At 36.7% G+C, this 17287-nt stretch overlaps 1 protein-coding gene across 1 annotated transcript in view; it reads left to right on the top strand.

The window, feature by feature from the left end:
• Nucleotides 1-17287, top strand: part of COL19A1 (collagen type XIX alpha 1 chain) — a 174085-nt gene that overhangs the window by 129771 nt on the left and 27027 nt on the right. The window contains exons 18-31 of the mRNA XM_030447493.1: nt 3155-3217; nt 4009-4053; nt 5448-5483; nt 6374-6409; nt 6512-6565; nt 7264-7317; nt 9074-9127; nt 10586-10675; nt 11017-11061; nt 11154-11231; nt 12505-12540; nt 12644-12697; nt 12785-12838; nt 16205-16246. Of these exons, the coding sequence (XP_030303353.1) occupies nt 3155-3217; nt 4009-4053; nt 5448-5483; nt 6374-6409; nt 6512-6565; nt 7264-7317; nt 9074-9127; nt 10586-10675; nt 11017-11061; nt 11154-11231; nt 12505-12540; nt 12644-12697; nt 12785-12838; nt 16205-16246 (741 nt within the window). The remainder of the gene's footprint in view (nt 1-3154; nt 3218-4008; nt 4054-5447; nt 5484-6373; nt 6410-6511; nt 6566-7263; nt 7318-9073; nt 9128-10585; nt 10676-11016; nt 11062-11153; nt 11232-12504; nt 12541-12643; nt 12698-12784; nt 12839-16204; nt 16247-17287) is intronic.

Below are 17287 nucleotides of genomic sequence, written 5' to 3'. Positions count from 1 at the left end.
TGTTTCTATACATCTTATGATGGGAATGGTATATTCCCATCAAGGACAAGACAAAGGCATGAAAGACATCACCAAGGGAAGGACAACTTGTCTGATTTGCCTCTGATTATTTACTAAGGCACCAGTAACCCACACCATTTTTCCCACACTATTATGTAATAAAAAGGTCAATGCCTTGGAACCCTGGGCTAAGCAGGGGCGGCCCCGGTTCGCGCCCCCAGGGCAAACCTCGGAGATGGGCTCGGCCTGCAAACACCGACACGCCCAGAGCCACAGCCACGCCCCCGAGTGGGAGGGGAAAAAAAAAAAAAAAAAAAAAAAAAAAAGCTCCCCCAATTTTTATTTTTCAGGCTTCTTTTTGCCCATCCCTTTCTCTCTTCTCCGAAACACAGGCTGGGCTCTGAAAGGGGGATTTTGGTAAAAAGTCAAGGACTTACAGCCTAGGGTCAAAAAAAAAAAAGTCCAGGAAATCTTGGGGAAAAGGGAGGAGCAGGAGGAGTGGGGTTTCAAAGGGCATGTTTGGTCCACTTTCTGGGTTGGAAGGTCAAAAGGGGGGATTTGGGGTGAAAAAGGGGGGCTTTCAGGTGGAGAAGGGGGATTTGGGGTTGAATTCTGGTAAAAATCTCAGGGGTTCGGGCTGAAAAAGGGATATTTAGGTGGGGAAAAGAGGGATTTTCTGTCGAAAAAGGGAATTGTTGCTCAAAACTCTCCTCCATTTGGGGTGGAAAAGGGCCATTCGGTTGCAAAGGGGTACGGGGCCATCATATTATGTAATATGATGAGTGCTGATTTTGTTCAATGTGTCTTGAAGGTACAGACAATCTTGTAGCATTGTAGTATATCATTTGCAATATGCCTTGACTGTTCACATTTGTAAAATAGTATTTCAGTGGTATTCTCAGCTTTTTGAGATTCCTACACCACGGGAAACAGTCTTGTTTTTACAACAATGAAATGCATGTTCTCAAGGATCTCACAAGGTCTTCTTACAGTATATTTTTTATTTTTTGTTTCATTGTGACTGCTTTTTTGTTGCCATGGAGATTTTAGTATCTTTCTTGTTTTGTTTTTACCTTTTTCTTCAAAGTGTATTTGCAGTTCTGTAGATTTCTGCATGATATTGATGAGGAGATGCAATTGCACAATGTATTTATATAATTTGTTGCAACCAAGGCTTTTCTGGCTTTGTATCAATCACTTTATCATGTAAGGTGCTGGGAGAGCAAGTCTTTAAAAGCATAATTTACTTGATCCATGTATGCAGTGAAGGGGAGCACTATAAATACTATTGCTGATTGCAGCAGCAAATTGTGCTGAACAGCAAACCAAGATCAGCAGTCTTTAATGAAGGTGAGGGGAACCTGCTGAGGATAAGTAGTAGCATTGATCCTTAATGATGTGGGAGGCTGTGTTGGACCATTTCTTCTTTTGTGCCTGTTCTTGCAAGTTGTATGAATATTTCTATATTCCTTCTTATTGTGTCTTTTTGAGCTTTCAGGATAAGTGAGGAGCTTTGTGTATGTTCAATACATGTATTTTTTTTTCCCTATGTTAAGAAACTGGTTCTGCCCTACTCAGGTGGTTGCATTCCTTCAGTGACTGGTAAATGATGCATCATAATTTCTGTTCATGCACACTTAGGCCTCTGTTACCATCCTTTTCTGACCTTCCAAGGATTCTACTCGTTATCTTTTTTGTTTACCCATTTTCCATACATAGTTATAAGGTCACTTCAGTCAAACCTGCTTCTAAATGTCTTTGGAAAGGGCACACAGATCAGATTAGTCTAAAATGCTCTCCAACATGTAAAAATAAAAATTAAACCATAACAGAAAGCACTTGAAACTACATCACATTCTGCTTAGGAAATGTTTCAAGATCATTATTATTCGTAATAATTATACATTATTCTTGAATAATTCACTGTTGCTTTTCTAAGGCTTTTTTATTTTTTTAGCACATTTTACTCAGATTCTGTTGTAAAGAGCAAATGATCTATAAATATGCAAAGAGCATAGAAGTAGCTATTTGGTATAATACCCACTTTTTTCCTCCATGTATGCAAAAGAAATGCACAGATTGTTCAGAATGGTTCGTAACAGTGTGTTCATAATAACAGGCACCTCGACTGTTCTCTGTCAAGCTGTAGTCAACTACATCTTGGCAATACTTGAATTCTTTTCTTTAGGTATCTGCCTCTTGCTCTGGAGCTGCTTTTAATAATTAGGGTATTAAGAGTGTTACGAACCCTATACACTGAAGAAGATCCTTCAGGACATTAACATTTATAAAATAATTAGGAATTTCATGCAGGGTATATTCAGTTATCAACTTCTAAAAAATCAGCAGAGTGTAAATGACACTTTAATTCATCGTGTGGTTATCCCATTATAGAGATAGAGAAACTGGAACATGCCAAGAGGAGTTGGCTTGCTCAGGGTTCCCATTTATCCCAGTGGCAGATGTTCTAGGACTTGAAATGTGTTCTCCTTAGATAGTCTGAGCTTAGCTTTATGAAGACAAAACAGTTTGCTTTGTCTTTTATTGCTTCTTTACCTTGTACAGAAGAGCAAATGGAAGCAATGAAATAATACATGAGCAAGTACACACTCTGAACCCCTGGTCCTTGTATCTGCCTGTTATCTATGAGGAGCAGTGTGCAGAGCCTGTTGAGCATATTCATTCCCTCTCCTGTCTCACTGCTGTAGTAGACTTAAATTAGATCTAATTCACATTTCACACTGCACAAAAAGTAAAAAGCTTATGTTTTTGTCATAAAAGTGATATTTTTTATTCTTCTTTTCTAACACCCTTGGGAAAAGTACTGTAATAATGAGCACAAAAATAAGTTCTTTGCATTAAGTTAAGAAAAAAAGTCATTTTTGCATATCAATATTAAACATAGACATCTCGTTTTAGACTTTTGCTCTTCTTGTGCTCATCTGAATGGAGCATGAATGGGTGACAAAGTTGCTGCAGTACTTTACTTAGATGTTCTGCTTAGGCATTTAGTATCCCTTCCTGGTAGTAAATTAGGACTTCCAAATTTACATCTTGGTAAATTACTTGAAATTATTATGGAAAATAAATTGTTACTCTAAAACAACAGTGACATTTTCTGTTCTCTGATGTTTGTGGTGATATTTCTTTGCAGAGTGATACAAGACTACTAGGATTACTTGGGACCCCTGGACCTAAAGGCCAGAAGGGAGACACTGTAAGCATTTTAGATGAAATTTGGAGAAATTTTAAATTTCCTGTCTAACCTGTCACTGCCAGCATTAACACAGTACCTTTTAGTTAATTTATCATAGTAGTTTTCAAAGGAATAGATTTTTATATATGACTGGCTCTGTCCAGTCTCTACACCTAGTAGTCCAGTATCTAACTCCTCCTGCTATCCTGAGTGTGCAGCACATGAGCCTTTCTCCTCTAATCTAGAATATCCAGAAAGAGAAAATTCAGGAAGAATTGTGTGATTTCTCTAACACCATCTGAGAAGTCAAATGAGCTGGCCTGCCAGTTATGGAGAAAAGACTAAAAAAGCTGAAATTCAGAAAATATTTTTAATAGTAAATCATGAATGTTTTAAGTCAGGTTCTGTGTATCAAAGGGACTTGCTGTAGTAAGAGTACTAACACTCAGCCTATAAAAGTTACGTGGAGGTCAGGCTCTGAATCCACAACATATGAAAATATTTATTTATAGGCATCTGTCCTGTTTGAATAGGTAGAAAGGATTTTTGACAACAGGATGCTTATTAAACTGGCAGAAAAAGAAACAAAGGTTCTGGACATATCAAAGGTTTGATGACTTTTTTCATTGATATGCCTTCAGATCTGCTAAAGAAAAAGATTAAAATTAGTTATTTAACTTAATCTCAAAATTTGTTGAATAAAAGTTAAGATTTTTGTGTTTTACACAGAACAAAGTACAGTTATATTGCAGGAGTTTGTTAGTATTTGTTAGAATATAAATGGTTTAAAATATAGTTTGTTTTATTAAAAGGGTCAAAAAGGAGAATTGGGAATGACCGGTGCAAAAGGAGAAAAGGTAAAATGATTCCTTGCTTCTGTGATTATGTGTGATACTAGAAGGTAACTGAGCATACTGATTGTGAACCAAGTCTTGAAAGAGATATTCAGAATCAAGAAAACATTTGGGTGTGAAAAAAAAGCTGTCAGTCTCTGAATGCCCTTACACAAGCCACTCTTGAAAGAGTATTTACACATGCAGGTAAAATATCCATCTTCCAACCAGTCACAAACTCCTCAACTTTAAACACATTCAAACTTCTATTGAATGCCAGTTTATAATTATTTTTTACATAAATTTATGACCTGTGATTGTCTCACAAATTCAATTCCATTCATACTTCTTCAAGTTACAGGTGTGGTCTTCCATATCTATATGAAAAACAGTAGTCTTTAAATTATTAAAATTACAAGTAAACTTCTGAATTTAATATTTATTAATTTAAAAGCAAATTTTCCAGGAAGATTTGAGGGCTAGGCAGGTACTAGGTAATAGGTGTTTACTGTTCTTTTCTAGAAACATGTAATGAACCCAACTCTTCATCTGCTGAATAACTGGCACTATGCTATCCAGCTGTTAGGCTTCTGGATAGTTTTTTTTCATCATATGCTCATGCATAAACAGTTTTCATACAGGCAGAAACTTTTTTACTCTCTCTCTATAGGACAGGATCATAATGTTTGTGTGTTACAAAGCAGTTGTGTTTGAGAAATTGCCAAATTTGTGCTCTGCTTAAATGCATCCTCACTGTCTTAGGGACTCTCAGGGACTGGAGCATCTGTTAGGAAAGGCTAAGAGAGCTTGGGTTATTTAGCTTAGAGAAAAGGAGGCTGGGGGGGGATCTTATCAATGTAAAGGGAGGGTGTCAGGAGGATGGGTCTGGACTCTTCTCTGGTGTCCAATGACAGAACAAGAGATAATGGACAAAAAATTGGGACACAAGAGATTTAAATATGAGAAAATACTTCTTCATTCTGAGAGTAACACAACACTGATTGCCCAGGGAGGTTGTGGAGTCTCCATCCCTGGAGACATTCAAGACCTGTCTGGATGTATTCCTCTCAAACCAGCTCTAGAGGATCCTTTTCTAGCAAGGGGGCTGGAATAAATGATCAGCAGAAGTCCCTTCCAATCCCTTGCCATTCTGTGATTCTGTAATTCTGTGTCTTTCTCATTAATGTTTGTGACCCACCTTTGTGCTCCTGTTTGACTGTTTCCTTTCTGTAGTCCTGTCTTCTCATTAAACAAACATCATGTCCCAAGTAAACTCTTGTAGTCCATATATTCATATCTTCTACAGGTTAGAAAAAAAACCCCAAAACATTCCCAAGGTTTCTTCACCAAAAATAGACATGTATGATATTTACCATTTGAAATAAATTTATGTTAACCTCTTCCCTATGTTTCTAAAGGGAGAACCTTCTGAAAAAGGGGCCAAGGGAGATCCAGTAAGTATAGCTACATTTTGACCTGATGATGTGAATAACTTGCATTTGATATGATTTATATATTGTATTCATGCTGTAATTCTTTTCTTGGGACACTGTTATGTATGATAGCATGCTTATCGCCTCCTTCTTACACCTGCATCAAGTAAACACAGGTTATAAATAGAAACCAGAGATGTCCTGTTCTTCACCATTTCTGTAGCTGGGTACAGACCCTGAACTGAGTTTGAAATACATGGGGGCTTTTTCCCTGAAGGTTCTGTCTTTAGTTATTTCACAAAATTATATGTGGGTTGAACTGTATTATTTTTATTGTTTACCAGTTTCCACTGTGGCTTTTAACATCTGGCAGTTCCCTTATAGCCATTTTATGTGTGCATAATTTTTTGTTATTTTGGAGGATATTTTCAGAACACTAATTCTTGAAGAATTTGTTTATGTGTGTTGCTTATTTTTAATTAGCTATTGTCCTCTCTTTTGACATTTGACGAAAACTAGTTAAGTTGTTTAAAAGACAACAGAAGGTTGCTCAGATACTTGTAATTAACATATTATAATAACCAAATTCAGGAACATTGTAATAATGTGGGGGTTTGGAGATGAATACTATGTCATCAGTAGTGATTTAGTGGTGAAGAATAGGCTTTAGACTGGAGCAGCTCTTAAACACGTGATGTTTTCAAATTATCTTCTTTCAATAGGAAAACCTGCAAAGAGAATTCATTTGAAATATAAATGCTTTTAAGAGTTTCCACAAGGCATCAGAAATTCTTTAATGCTGTCTCAGTATTTGTCAAGTTTGCAAACTATACTACTGTATTTTAAGATTCAACTCTAAGTTCATCTTAGTTAAAGTTCTAATAACTAATGGCCATACCTGCTATTTTCAGGGAGAAACTGGAATGGAGGGATCAAAAGGAGATAAGGTATTTTTTTGACTTGTAGACACTGTATATATTGTGTACAGAGCTAGTATTGGGAGGCATAACAGTAAATTTGCAATTTTTTTTTTCAAACAATGTAAATAGGGTGAAACAGGAGACCCTGGACCACCAGGTCTTATTGGAAATCCAGGGACAGAGGTATGTGAAAATTATTTTTGTGGTATTAACAGCCATTATATTATATGCTGTTATATAGGAGGACTCTGAATGTTATCAACTCTTTAGACAGAGAATGAGAAGAACAGAGAATGCAAATAGTGTATATCAGAAGTTCTTTGCATGATTCTTGGCTGTTTTGCTTTCAGTTTGTAAAATTCTTGTTGATCTCAGTATCACTCAGCAAGGAATGTTAATGCAAAGCACAAATGTTATTTGATTACTCAAGAATACATTTACCCAGTTCGGAAGTACAGATCCACCAGTAACTAGGTGTATTTTCTTTCTCCATCAGCAACACAAGGAGCAACCACTGCCAGTACATCAGTGGTTCCTATATTTAATCATATGAGACTGCATGTAGTGTTGAACTGGTCAGAGAGAAAATTTCCTTTGTTTACCTCTTTTGTTTTGTCTTTCCCTATAGTCAATGCTATTGTATTTACTTGTATATGCTTTGTTGGCATGCTTTGTATTAGTAGCAAAGATTTATTTGACTAAACATTAAATTAAGACAGGGTAAGCAAACTCTGTTCCTCTTACTCTATGTAGAAAGGAATTGCTAATGCCAGATGTTTTAATTTTTATAGAGAGATAGATAGATAGATATGGATGTTGTACACTGAATTACAGCAGGTACCTTGTCTTTTACCTCAAGTGTGCACTCTATGATTTCACAGGGACTGCAAGGACCTCCAGGACCCATCGGACCCAGGGGACTGCCAGGAGAAGTTGTATGTATTGTGCAGTTTCACCAGGGTGTAGAAGTGTGGTGTGTCAACCATTTAGCCAGTGAACAGCATCACAGAAGTTATAGGTGACCATTTCATGGGTGTTACTGTAGCAATGAGCCACAGAAGCACAGTAGTACAGGATTCCTCAAGATTGAGCCCTGCTGTCTCCATGATTTTTCTGTTCTTATTTTACAATCTGCACAGGTAGTAAGGATGATAATATTAATTTACACAGGTAATTAGCACTACAAAAATCTCTCTTACCTCACAGGAATAATTGCAAGTTGAAAGAATCTCTAGTACAGTTCTAATAATGTTATATTGTGAACTGGAAAGGACAGTGAGTAAAAGTACCCCAAGGATTTAAACACACAGCCTTCCTTATTTCTTTCTATGGTTTTGTACTATTCTGAACTGTTTAACTTCCTGTAAAAGGAATAAAGATGAATAAGGTGAACAGAATAAAGAACTGTATTGATTATCTTAACATTTAGGTCAGACTTACGAGTAAATCTCATATTCAGAGCAAAACATAATTCTATTAAAACTAGGGACAATATGAACATCTTTAGCCAGAGCAGAAATTGGTTGAAAAGAATTTAATAGAAAACTACTTTTTAATTACTGTTTAATGGGTTGAATTACTAAAATACTGCAGAAACTGGAATGATTCATATGATTGTTGGTTGATACTCTAATTGTGCAGTGCCTTACTGACAGCCATATAGTGCCTAAAGCCACTATATGGCTGCTGTGGGTGAAAAATAGCTTGAGCTGTGAACAGGGACAGGGGAGACATGATGTATGTGTCTGTGTTTGGGTGGTCAAGTGAAAACTTCAAAACCTGAGTTAGGTGCAACTGGAAGGGCTGTTTTTAAATTTTGATAGCACCTGGACTAAACAAAAGTGTCACATGTGGGGTCTCCAGTTAATAAAGAGACATCAGACAGACTCGGTGATTTGGATGATTTCTGTATATAGGCTGTTTAGGTGGCAAGAATTGAGGGGGGTGGGTACGCAGAAGAAGAGGTGCCAAAAAAGGAGGGTTCCTGAAAGGAAAGTGGCGTTGTCTCAAGGAAGAAGGGCAAGATTGTGCTTGGAGAAAAGGTCCTGGAAGTAGGGGGAGGTTGTGAAAATCCAGGATATGCATGGAAAAAATTTATAGGGATCTTGGACAGTAAAACCTGGTAACTGTGAGCAGCTGTACAACACAAACCATGACAGCTTACTTTCCAACCATCCCAGACAAGCTACAATTTCCTTGCTGGACAGGGAAATCAGAATTATGTTCATTGGAAGATAATGCTAACAGGAGAACAAATGTGATAATCAAGAAGGGTAAAAACTGTCATCTCAACGCAAATAAACCCCAATATCCAGATCCATTGCAGACTGTCAGATGGTGACCAAAACAGGATGCAGGTTTCTTGAGCCCTTCATAGGCAAGAAAGATGAGATACTTATTTAAAACTCAGTGTTGTACCTGATATTTGGAATTTGAAATTGAAGAAATAAACCTGTCAGTTTCTGCCATTCTGCCCTGGTAGGGTCCAGAAAATAACCATGATTATTACATTTCAACTTAAAGAAAAATTATTCATATATTTGATTAGAGATGCATTCATTTAGTTGTACTCTTTAACATACAAATGAACAATGAATTACCCAGTGTAAAGTCATTTTCATCTTTACTTTTAGATAATCTTTAAGAAATGTACAGTCATACCTTTTTTTTTTTTTTTTTTTTTAATTACAGGGCTTACCAGGAGAGCATGGGGTACCAGGAAACCCAGGAATTAAAGGAGAAAAGGTATGCTGTAAGTCTTTTAATTAATTAAGCTTGATGTGTTACAGTGTATTAGACTGTCAACTCTGAAGAAACTTTATGTCCTTCTCTAGTACACCCATGTGGCTGCTTTATGAAATTATTTTAAATTGTACAAGCATCAACACTCTGCTCCTCAGAGATGATGCAGGCCAATATAGCATCCTAATTGCTCTTTAGGTTCATAATTTAAGTAATATTTCAGGGAGGTTAAATTGGGCTCTTATATAAAATCTGTGCAGTGCAGAAAAGTAATTTTGGGTCCTGACCACAGAACACCCTTTTCAGTACAGTGTCCTAAGCAGGCTAATGTATAAATTCCTATTTCACAGTCAGACATATTCATCTTGGCAGAGCACTGTGGCAGCTGTACTGTCTCAGATGTGAGCCAAGGCTGGAATCTTTTTATGGCATTGTATTTTGCTGTGTAGAAGACCCTTAGTTAGAATTCCCCTACATCAGCAATAGTTAAAAATGGTATGTTTGGATATGTTGAATGTAGAGAAGGGGAGAAAAGGCATACTGTAAAGTGTGTGATGTGTTACAGCATTTTTATGTTGTGGGGTACAAGGGAAACAACATCCATTAACAGTTTGAAGAAGTGAGGCAAGGAAAAGGCAGGAGAAGAAAATAGCTACAGAACAATACTAGTGTACTGGTCTTGCAAAATGGGAAATAGTGGGTTTAGAAAGAATCACAAAGAATGATGCAGGAGTGTGTGATAGATAAGAGGACAGCATAATGGAGGGAACTAATTCATCTGTGTAAGCACATCCTTGTAAGGATGCAAAACAAGAGATGCTTCATGCACTACAGTGAGAAACTGCAGGTTTAGTACTAGTGGTAGATGCAGAAAAACAGTTTGTTGTTACCATGAAGTTGTTGGCAGGAATAAGTGACAACTTGTGTGTTAGGGGCCTGGGGACAGAAAAGTAGTTCAGATGCAGTGCAAGCAAGGGAAACAGAGAGAATGCTAGTTACTCTAGCTAGTGGTTGTGGGGTCTGTGTCTCTCCTTCTGTAGCTTTTTGAAGGAAAAAATCTTTTTTGTTAAAAATAAAATCTTTCAAATATGTTTCCCACACATATATATGTAATACTTTTGATGGTATATTGGTACTGTGACTAATACATTAGAACATATTGAAATTTCCTATCTCATAGGCTGAGTACTTACAGATGTACTGAACTGAATCTCTGTTGAACTAAATGTGATAAATTTGATAAAACTATAGTAATTATTTTGAGACCTGAATAGGTTCACTTGCTTACTATTTTACCTTTTGAAATACAGAGCTATATACAGCTTTGGCTGGCAGGGACTTTTTAATCCTATTCCTTACCAAAGTACTGGCAATTTTTCAAATAATCTTGATAATATTTAGGGGTTTTATCATAAAATAAAATTCTCACATTTCAATTAGTTATTCAAATTTATCTTGCAGGGGGACCCTGGTGGGATAATGGGACCACCTGGACATCCAGGTCCAAAAGGTGATGTAGGGCCTCCTGGACCAAGTCTGCCTGGAACACCGGTAAATCCATAATCTGAAAAGGCTTTTATGACTTTCTTTCTTGTAGGGAAAACTGTTAAAGAACTCTAATTGTGCAATGAAAGGAATCAGTAGAAGCATTTTTTCCAGATGCAAGCGGGAAGTTCAAATATATGTCATGGTAGTATTGTAAGTACATTAAAATATAGTCTAGAAGTCTGTAATGTTAATGCAAGGCTTACAAATGATCCTGGTGATGTATGTAAATCTGTCATAATTTGTTTATAAAGGCTGAGTACTTTTGGTTTTGAAATTCAGCTAGTTGCTTTGATTTCAAAACATAATTTGTATCCTTTTTTTTTTTTATTTTATATGTTTTTTAGGGTCCCACTGGTATTCCTGGAAACCCAGGTCCACGGGGACCAAAGGTATAAAAAAAATTGTTTTCTGGAAACCCAGGATACTAGGCTAGCTTACATTTTCAGGCATTTTGTAACTGAAACCCTTGTACCCTTTTCAGGGAGAAAGAGGACTACCTGGTGTCCAAGGAGCACCTGGGGAGATGGGGCCCCCTGGAATAGGCATTCAGGGATCACCAGTAAGTATAGTAATGCCCGGAATTTGGCCTTCTCATTCTGCATCACTGCGAATCTCCAACAAATAAACAGAAAAGAGTCATTGCATTAACTCCCTTCTGACTTGACTCCTAACTCCTAACTTTTCCCTTTATCCAGACCCCCAAAGATCTAGTGCTAAATGAGAAATGAAAGCTTTGGAGAACTGAAAGATTCAATGGCTGCTTAATAGATGTGCTTCCTAGTAATGGTGTTGAGACATCTTCAGACTGTGTCTGTTTCTAAGAAATAGTTGTTTGCAGTTGTCAGCAAAATCCAGCCTGAGCACTGGTATAAGAGAAGAGCCATATTTGACATTATAGATGATGGCATTTTGAAACTTAGGCTGGTACTGGGAAAGGCAAAGACACGTGGAAGAAAAGGAAAGGTTTTGCATCAGCTTCTATCTTTTGCATTTGTGATGATGACAAGTGACAAGCTTAGGTCTACTGCCTGTCAAAGAGAACCTTACAGTGCCAGGTGCTGTGCCAGAGCATAGTAAAGTTCTGATTATGGACAACTTTTTCATGCATCCCTGTGCAATTTAAATTTAAACATGAAGCAAGTTAGTGCAGTGCATCTAGAGTTTTACTACTATATATCTGTTTTATAGCAATAACTGTTCTGGCTATTCAGCTTGTTTCCCAGGTTTATTAATTTCTTTTGCCCTTAGAGAAATCCATCTGCAGTGTCTGCAGACTCAGTAAAAATAGATGATATATGGAAGGTGTAGATGGTACATTTTATTACCTGAGCTCTACTGTGTGGTGCATAGGACAATCTCTCTTCAGTCAAAGCAATATATTTGGGTTATATATTTCAGCTTATCAACAACATTCAGAGAGAGAAAATATTTGAGAAAGGTTACTGTATATTCACATTGAGACCTTAGACTAAGATAAGAATCATTAAAATAATTTATTCAGTTAAAATATCATCAAATCTGAATTTTGTGAGTAACCTCTTTGTATTTAAATCGTCTAGCCTGTTTTTATCCAACTGAAGCTTTTCTTACAAATCTGTTAGCTAAAAAGCAAGTTTCACCACAAATCATTATTCTTTGGCATTACTTGCTTTTAAAAATTGGCCTCAGCAAATTCTTGAATTCACTAATTTTGGCAAAATTAGATTTGGATTTAAAGTCAAATCATAGAGCAAGTATTTCTTTCAATGCAATATCCTTCCATATATTTTGATGAAATTCATCTCCCTCTTCCCAAAAAATATAACTACTGATTATTCAGAGTTCTCTTGCAGGGTCCTGTAGGTCCAACTGGATCAACAGGTGTACAGGTAGGATTTTTGCTTTCTTCTTGTTATAAAACAAAATACCATTAATTTAGTTTTAGAAGGTTGACAGTAGAAGAAAATATTGAATTACCTTTCCTGCTTTTAGGGCCCCAGAGGACCCCCAGGTTTGCCAGGAACTCCAGGTCCCCCCGGTATTAATGTGAGTGACAGTTCTCTATATATACAACAAAAATAATGTATTGCTGGTCAATGATTTAAGGCTACCAAATTTTACATCTGTTTCTAGGGCACTCCAGGAAGAGATGGAAAACCAGGACTGCCAGGCCCTCCAGGTGATCCCGTACGTAAGCATGGAAAACTTGTACATTTAGTTTGGTGCAAATATTTTAAATTTAAAGGAGATGAGGAAAGCAAGTGAGCCTAGAGGTCCCATTGATTCTATTACTTTGACTTTTCAATTATTACATCATTTGCTGGTTTAGAGGGGGTTTTTTAACTTGATTTTATTGTAGTACAAATAAAGCTTATGTTAACATATACAGGATAAAAACATCTGCTTTCAGGTATTAGATTTTCTGTGCTAGAGTTTCTGCCAGGCTATAACTTGACAAAGTGTTCCACAGTCTCAGAAGCAGTCTTGTATAATTGAAATTTTCAGGAGCATACTTTGATGATTCCTGTTAAAAGATGGAAGAAGTTTGGGGATCCCAAACCTACGTTTGCTACGCCAGAGAAAGAAAACAGTATTTTAAAATGAAATTCTGAGTCTCTAATGTGAAAAACTCCTTATAGCAGTAATGAGAAGTTAAGTGGCTGGGTCTGAAAACAAAAATTCTATAAAAATTCTGATCTGTCACCACACTCTAGGTGTTATCATCTCCTCCTGACTCAGCTTTCTCCAGAGAACTGGCTAGCATGTTGGTGCTGGTGGTGATTCTGATCAGTTGGTTTCCTGGTTCCTGCATTAGCAAACTGGTCTAGTGCTTTAGGAGACACAGGTGTCAGGAACTCCTCAAAAAGCCCTAAATCAATATGTAGAAAACACATCAATCACTGACATTGTGTATGAAGGTACAGCTCGAGTCAGAAAGATTGAGATATAAAATTGGCTTCAGTTAGGAATGGATATAACAAGAAAAAGGCACTGTGAATACAATTATTTGCAAGACTAGGAAAGTCTATTCGTTAATCAGGATCAAATTATTGACTGCCCAGAAAGGTGAATACTTCAGTGGATTTTCACTATTCTTTGCTTTTCAAATAATACATAAAATGAATTTTAATTATTTTAGTAGGAAAAAAAGAATGATTTTTAAAGAGGTTTTAGGTAAAATGTGAAGGTTTCTTGTAATTAGCCCAGAGAATGAGCCAAAACCATCTCTGAATGGTTAGCAGTTACCTTTGACTACTTTGACAAAGGCGAGACTTTTTAGGAGAGATGCTAACAGGAAACAGATCTGCATAACTGAGCATCAGAAGAAGAATCAGATTTCAGTAGGTCTCTTCTAAAAAGTTTTGAGTGCAAGAAAGATATGAAATACTTTCTCTTAAATTTTATTGTAAGTGCCACACATATGAATGCTAAAGAGGAAACATAAGATGACAGAACTGTGTGAAGAACCAGTGCCAGAACAAATCAGTTTTCCAGTTTCATGTGAGAGGCAGGGAAATAGTCATGTTATGTATGTTTGGTGTCAATAAAACTTTAAGACTGTCTTCATGGTATTTTTATAAGTACAAAAAGAGTGTTTCTGGCGTAATTGCCATATCATTAATGCTTGTCACAAAATGTGGATATGAGTGTCTGTCAGCAGATTGCTCTTAAACTTGGGAAGAGGTCTCTCCCATGCCTAGTTCTGTCAGTAATTTAATTTGATTAGGGTAAGTAGATATAAATTCTGCAACTGAACTGAGAAAGATTGGTAGGTTTTTGAAGATATAATCAAAACTTAAAATTCAGAGACAGTCTGAAGTCAACAAGATTAAACTCAAGACAGAAGAAGAGAAAGTACCTGAAAAATGAAATCCATAAGTGCAATAGGTCTGGAAGGCACAGTGCACTGTAAGGTAAAAGTAAATAAAAAATCTGATGCTGCTCTAAAACAGACAAGTCTAAGTGGTAAAGCTTACTAACAGGAGAATTATAGCCTTTTGCTCTCTTTAAATACCCTTCTCTTTGGAAAGGACATTTTTAAAGGAAGGTGTAGCAACCAGGAGTGATTCTGGAGAGTTAAGGCCACTTTAGCATTTCAGTAGCCCAGAATGTATCATCCACTTACTCTGAGTTCATTCAATGGAACTGTGACTCTGCAGTACGTGTGCAGGTAGGGTGGATGTGCTGTAGGTACAGAGCAGATTAACTCTGTGGCACAAACATGATGTGCAGATGGGTATTAGGACCCTTCCACACTGAAACATAAAATGGTACTGCAGCTAAAATAAGAACATTAGAAAAGAGGAGAGACTAAAATGACGCTTTCGTAGTCCAGCAGACAGTCCAAAACTGACATAATACCCTGTAAAATATTGTCACAGATGAAAAGTCATGATAGGTCAGGCCATCTTGGGGTGTGGTTGTTGTTTTTAAGGCTTGGTACCCATTCTAAGAGCAGGTAACACTGTCTATGTACAGTTTACTTTTGTGCAGAGGATGAACTTTAGTCAGTGTCCTTAAGTTGTGTTAAGTGACCGTGTCTCACCCTAGAAAGCTTCACAGTGTGCTTTCAAAGTTGGTGAGGCTCCTGACTGTACTTACAGTTCAGTTATGTTCAGCAGTGCTGCCCTTGACCTGGTATTTTTCATACACACTGCTACAGACCAACAGTTTTGCTCATATGCAACAAAAGTGTTCACATTTGATTTTCTTTCTTAAAGAGGGAGAAACGCTGAGCAAAACAGTAACAAAATTTTTAATGTCTGATTTTATAGTGAGCCCAGGGCTATTTTTGCTTTAGCAACTACAAGAAGAAATGAGTATTGGGAATTGAAGAGTCTGGGAGTGAAGCTGATGATAACCAGTTCAATCAGCTTTTACAGGGCATCTTTTGAATACTAGTTTAATGGCAGAGCTTGGAAATGTGATATATATTGCAGTATAGTATAAGCCTATTGATTGAGCTTTAAATGGATTAGCTTTAGTATTGGTAGTAATTAAGTGGTGGCAGCACAGTTTTGCACTGATTCTTAATCTTTAAGGGCAGAACAAAGTGCTATATATATGTTTTTTGTGTTGTGGTGGTTGGATTGTTCTCAGTCTCTGAGCTAGTTTATTGAAGTTAGCTTCACAAAAGCAGGAGGCATCCAGTTGAAGATAATGAGGTGAGGAATAGTATGTGAGAATTTTCAGTAGGGATAAGTTATGCAGGTGTGGTACAAAGCCAACAATACATTATTATTATTATTAAAGTTAAATTTAAAGTTAAATTGACTATATTCTTGAGTTATTCATTGAGTTAGGCCACGTTTTAAGGACCTTCAGTGAGACTGCAACTAAGAATTTCATTGTTCAGTTGGACAGACTGTGACATTTGGCTCTATTTGAAGCCTTGATTCTTCTTTTGAGTTTTCATTTTCAAAACATAGTGTCAAGCAATGTATATGTAATCAGCTCTGGGTGTAACAACATAAACTTCAGAAGCAATGCAAACTGGTCAGAATTAGCACTGATATGTAAAACATGAACTGCAGCTGTCTTTTTCAATTTCAGATTGCACTGCCACTTGTGGGAGACATGGGTGCTATACTGAAGGTAAACATTTTTAGAGGTTAAATAGCTTTGTATACTATAAGCATGCTTTTAAAATCAAAATATGCACTTAGAGTTTCTATAAGTTCAATTCTGACCTAATTGATTAGCCTCCAGCAATTCGAAGTTTTTTGCTGATTTGCTTTGTTTGGATTGTTTTTTAAATTTTTTTTATATATATATACTCAGGAAATGTATTTTCCAGGAATTTTGCAAAATAGTGTTTGAACAGTATGTTAGGAAGTAGCCAGCAGGTGTGCAGTCAGTGCATCCAGTCCACAGTATGAATTGCTACATATATACTCCATTCCCCACTTTACTTGGTAGCATTGCAATTGGTAAAACAGTGTAGAATTTTTAAGATATTATTTTGAAAAACAATATAATATTAATTGTCCTGCCATATTCCAGAATGAAAAGTGTACTTTCATACTTGCTGTATGAAAAGCACACATCATTTCTTAGGAGAGAGATTATATGATTCTGCTGTTCTTTATTAATTCATGTAATTAAGGTTTATTGACTTTCTCATTTCCAAATTGTTTTTCTTTTAGATCTATCTGAAGGAGTTCCCCTAATTATTTCTATTTGTAATTGTGTTTCTCATGTACATGCCCTTCTACATCTTTGTCATCCCTCTATATTACTGATACTTTATGTTTCATTTAAAAACTCTGTGTTTTGTGGTTAGCACTTACAAAAGATTGTAAATTAGCTGAAAAAATGCTTCTCTCAACAAAGCAGGAATCATTTACTTAAAAAACCCCTGTAGGTTCAAAGCTGGTGAGAGTAACAAGTAGCCTCCATCTCTACCTAATCCATACAAGGAAGATGGTTTGCTCAGACCTAAACATGCCTGTGTCTAGAACTGTCCAAAATGAAGGCATGTATGAGTCCTCTCAAAAATAAGCTATAAATTTGTTAACATGGTCTGAATAGAGTGTGTGAGAGATGAGGAGGGAAATGAGGAAGGCTGTCTGAACAATATTTTGTGTAAATGAGAAGACTTTGGGGTAAAATAAAGGGATGGTCTCAAGGACAGGA

Source organism: Calypte anna, chromosome 3 (genome assembly GCF_003957555.1).
Source record: "Calypte anna isolate BGI_N300 chromosome 3, bCalAnn1_v1.p, whole genome shotgun sequence".
NCBI lineage: Eukaryota > Metazoa > Chordata > Aves > Apodiformes > Trochilidae > Calypte > Calypte anna.
The sequence above is the reverse complement of the archived record's forward strand: the minus strand, read 5'-3'. Positions and strand labels throughout refer to the sequence as shown.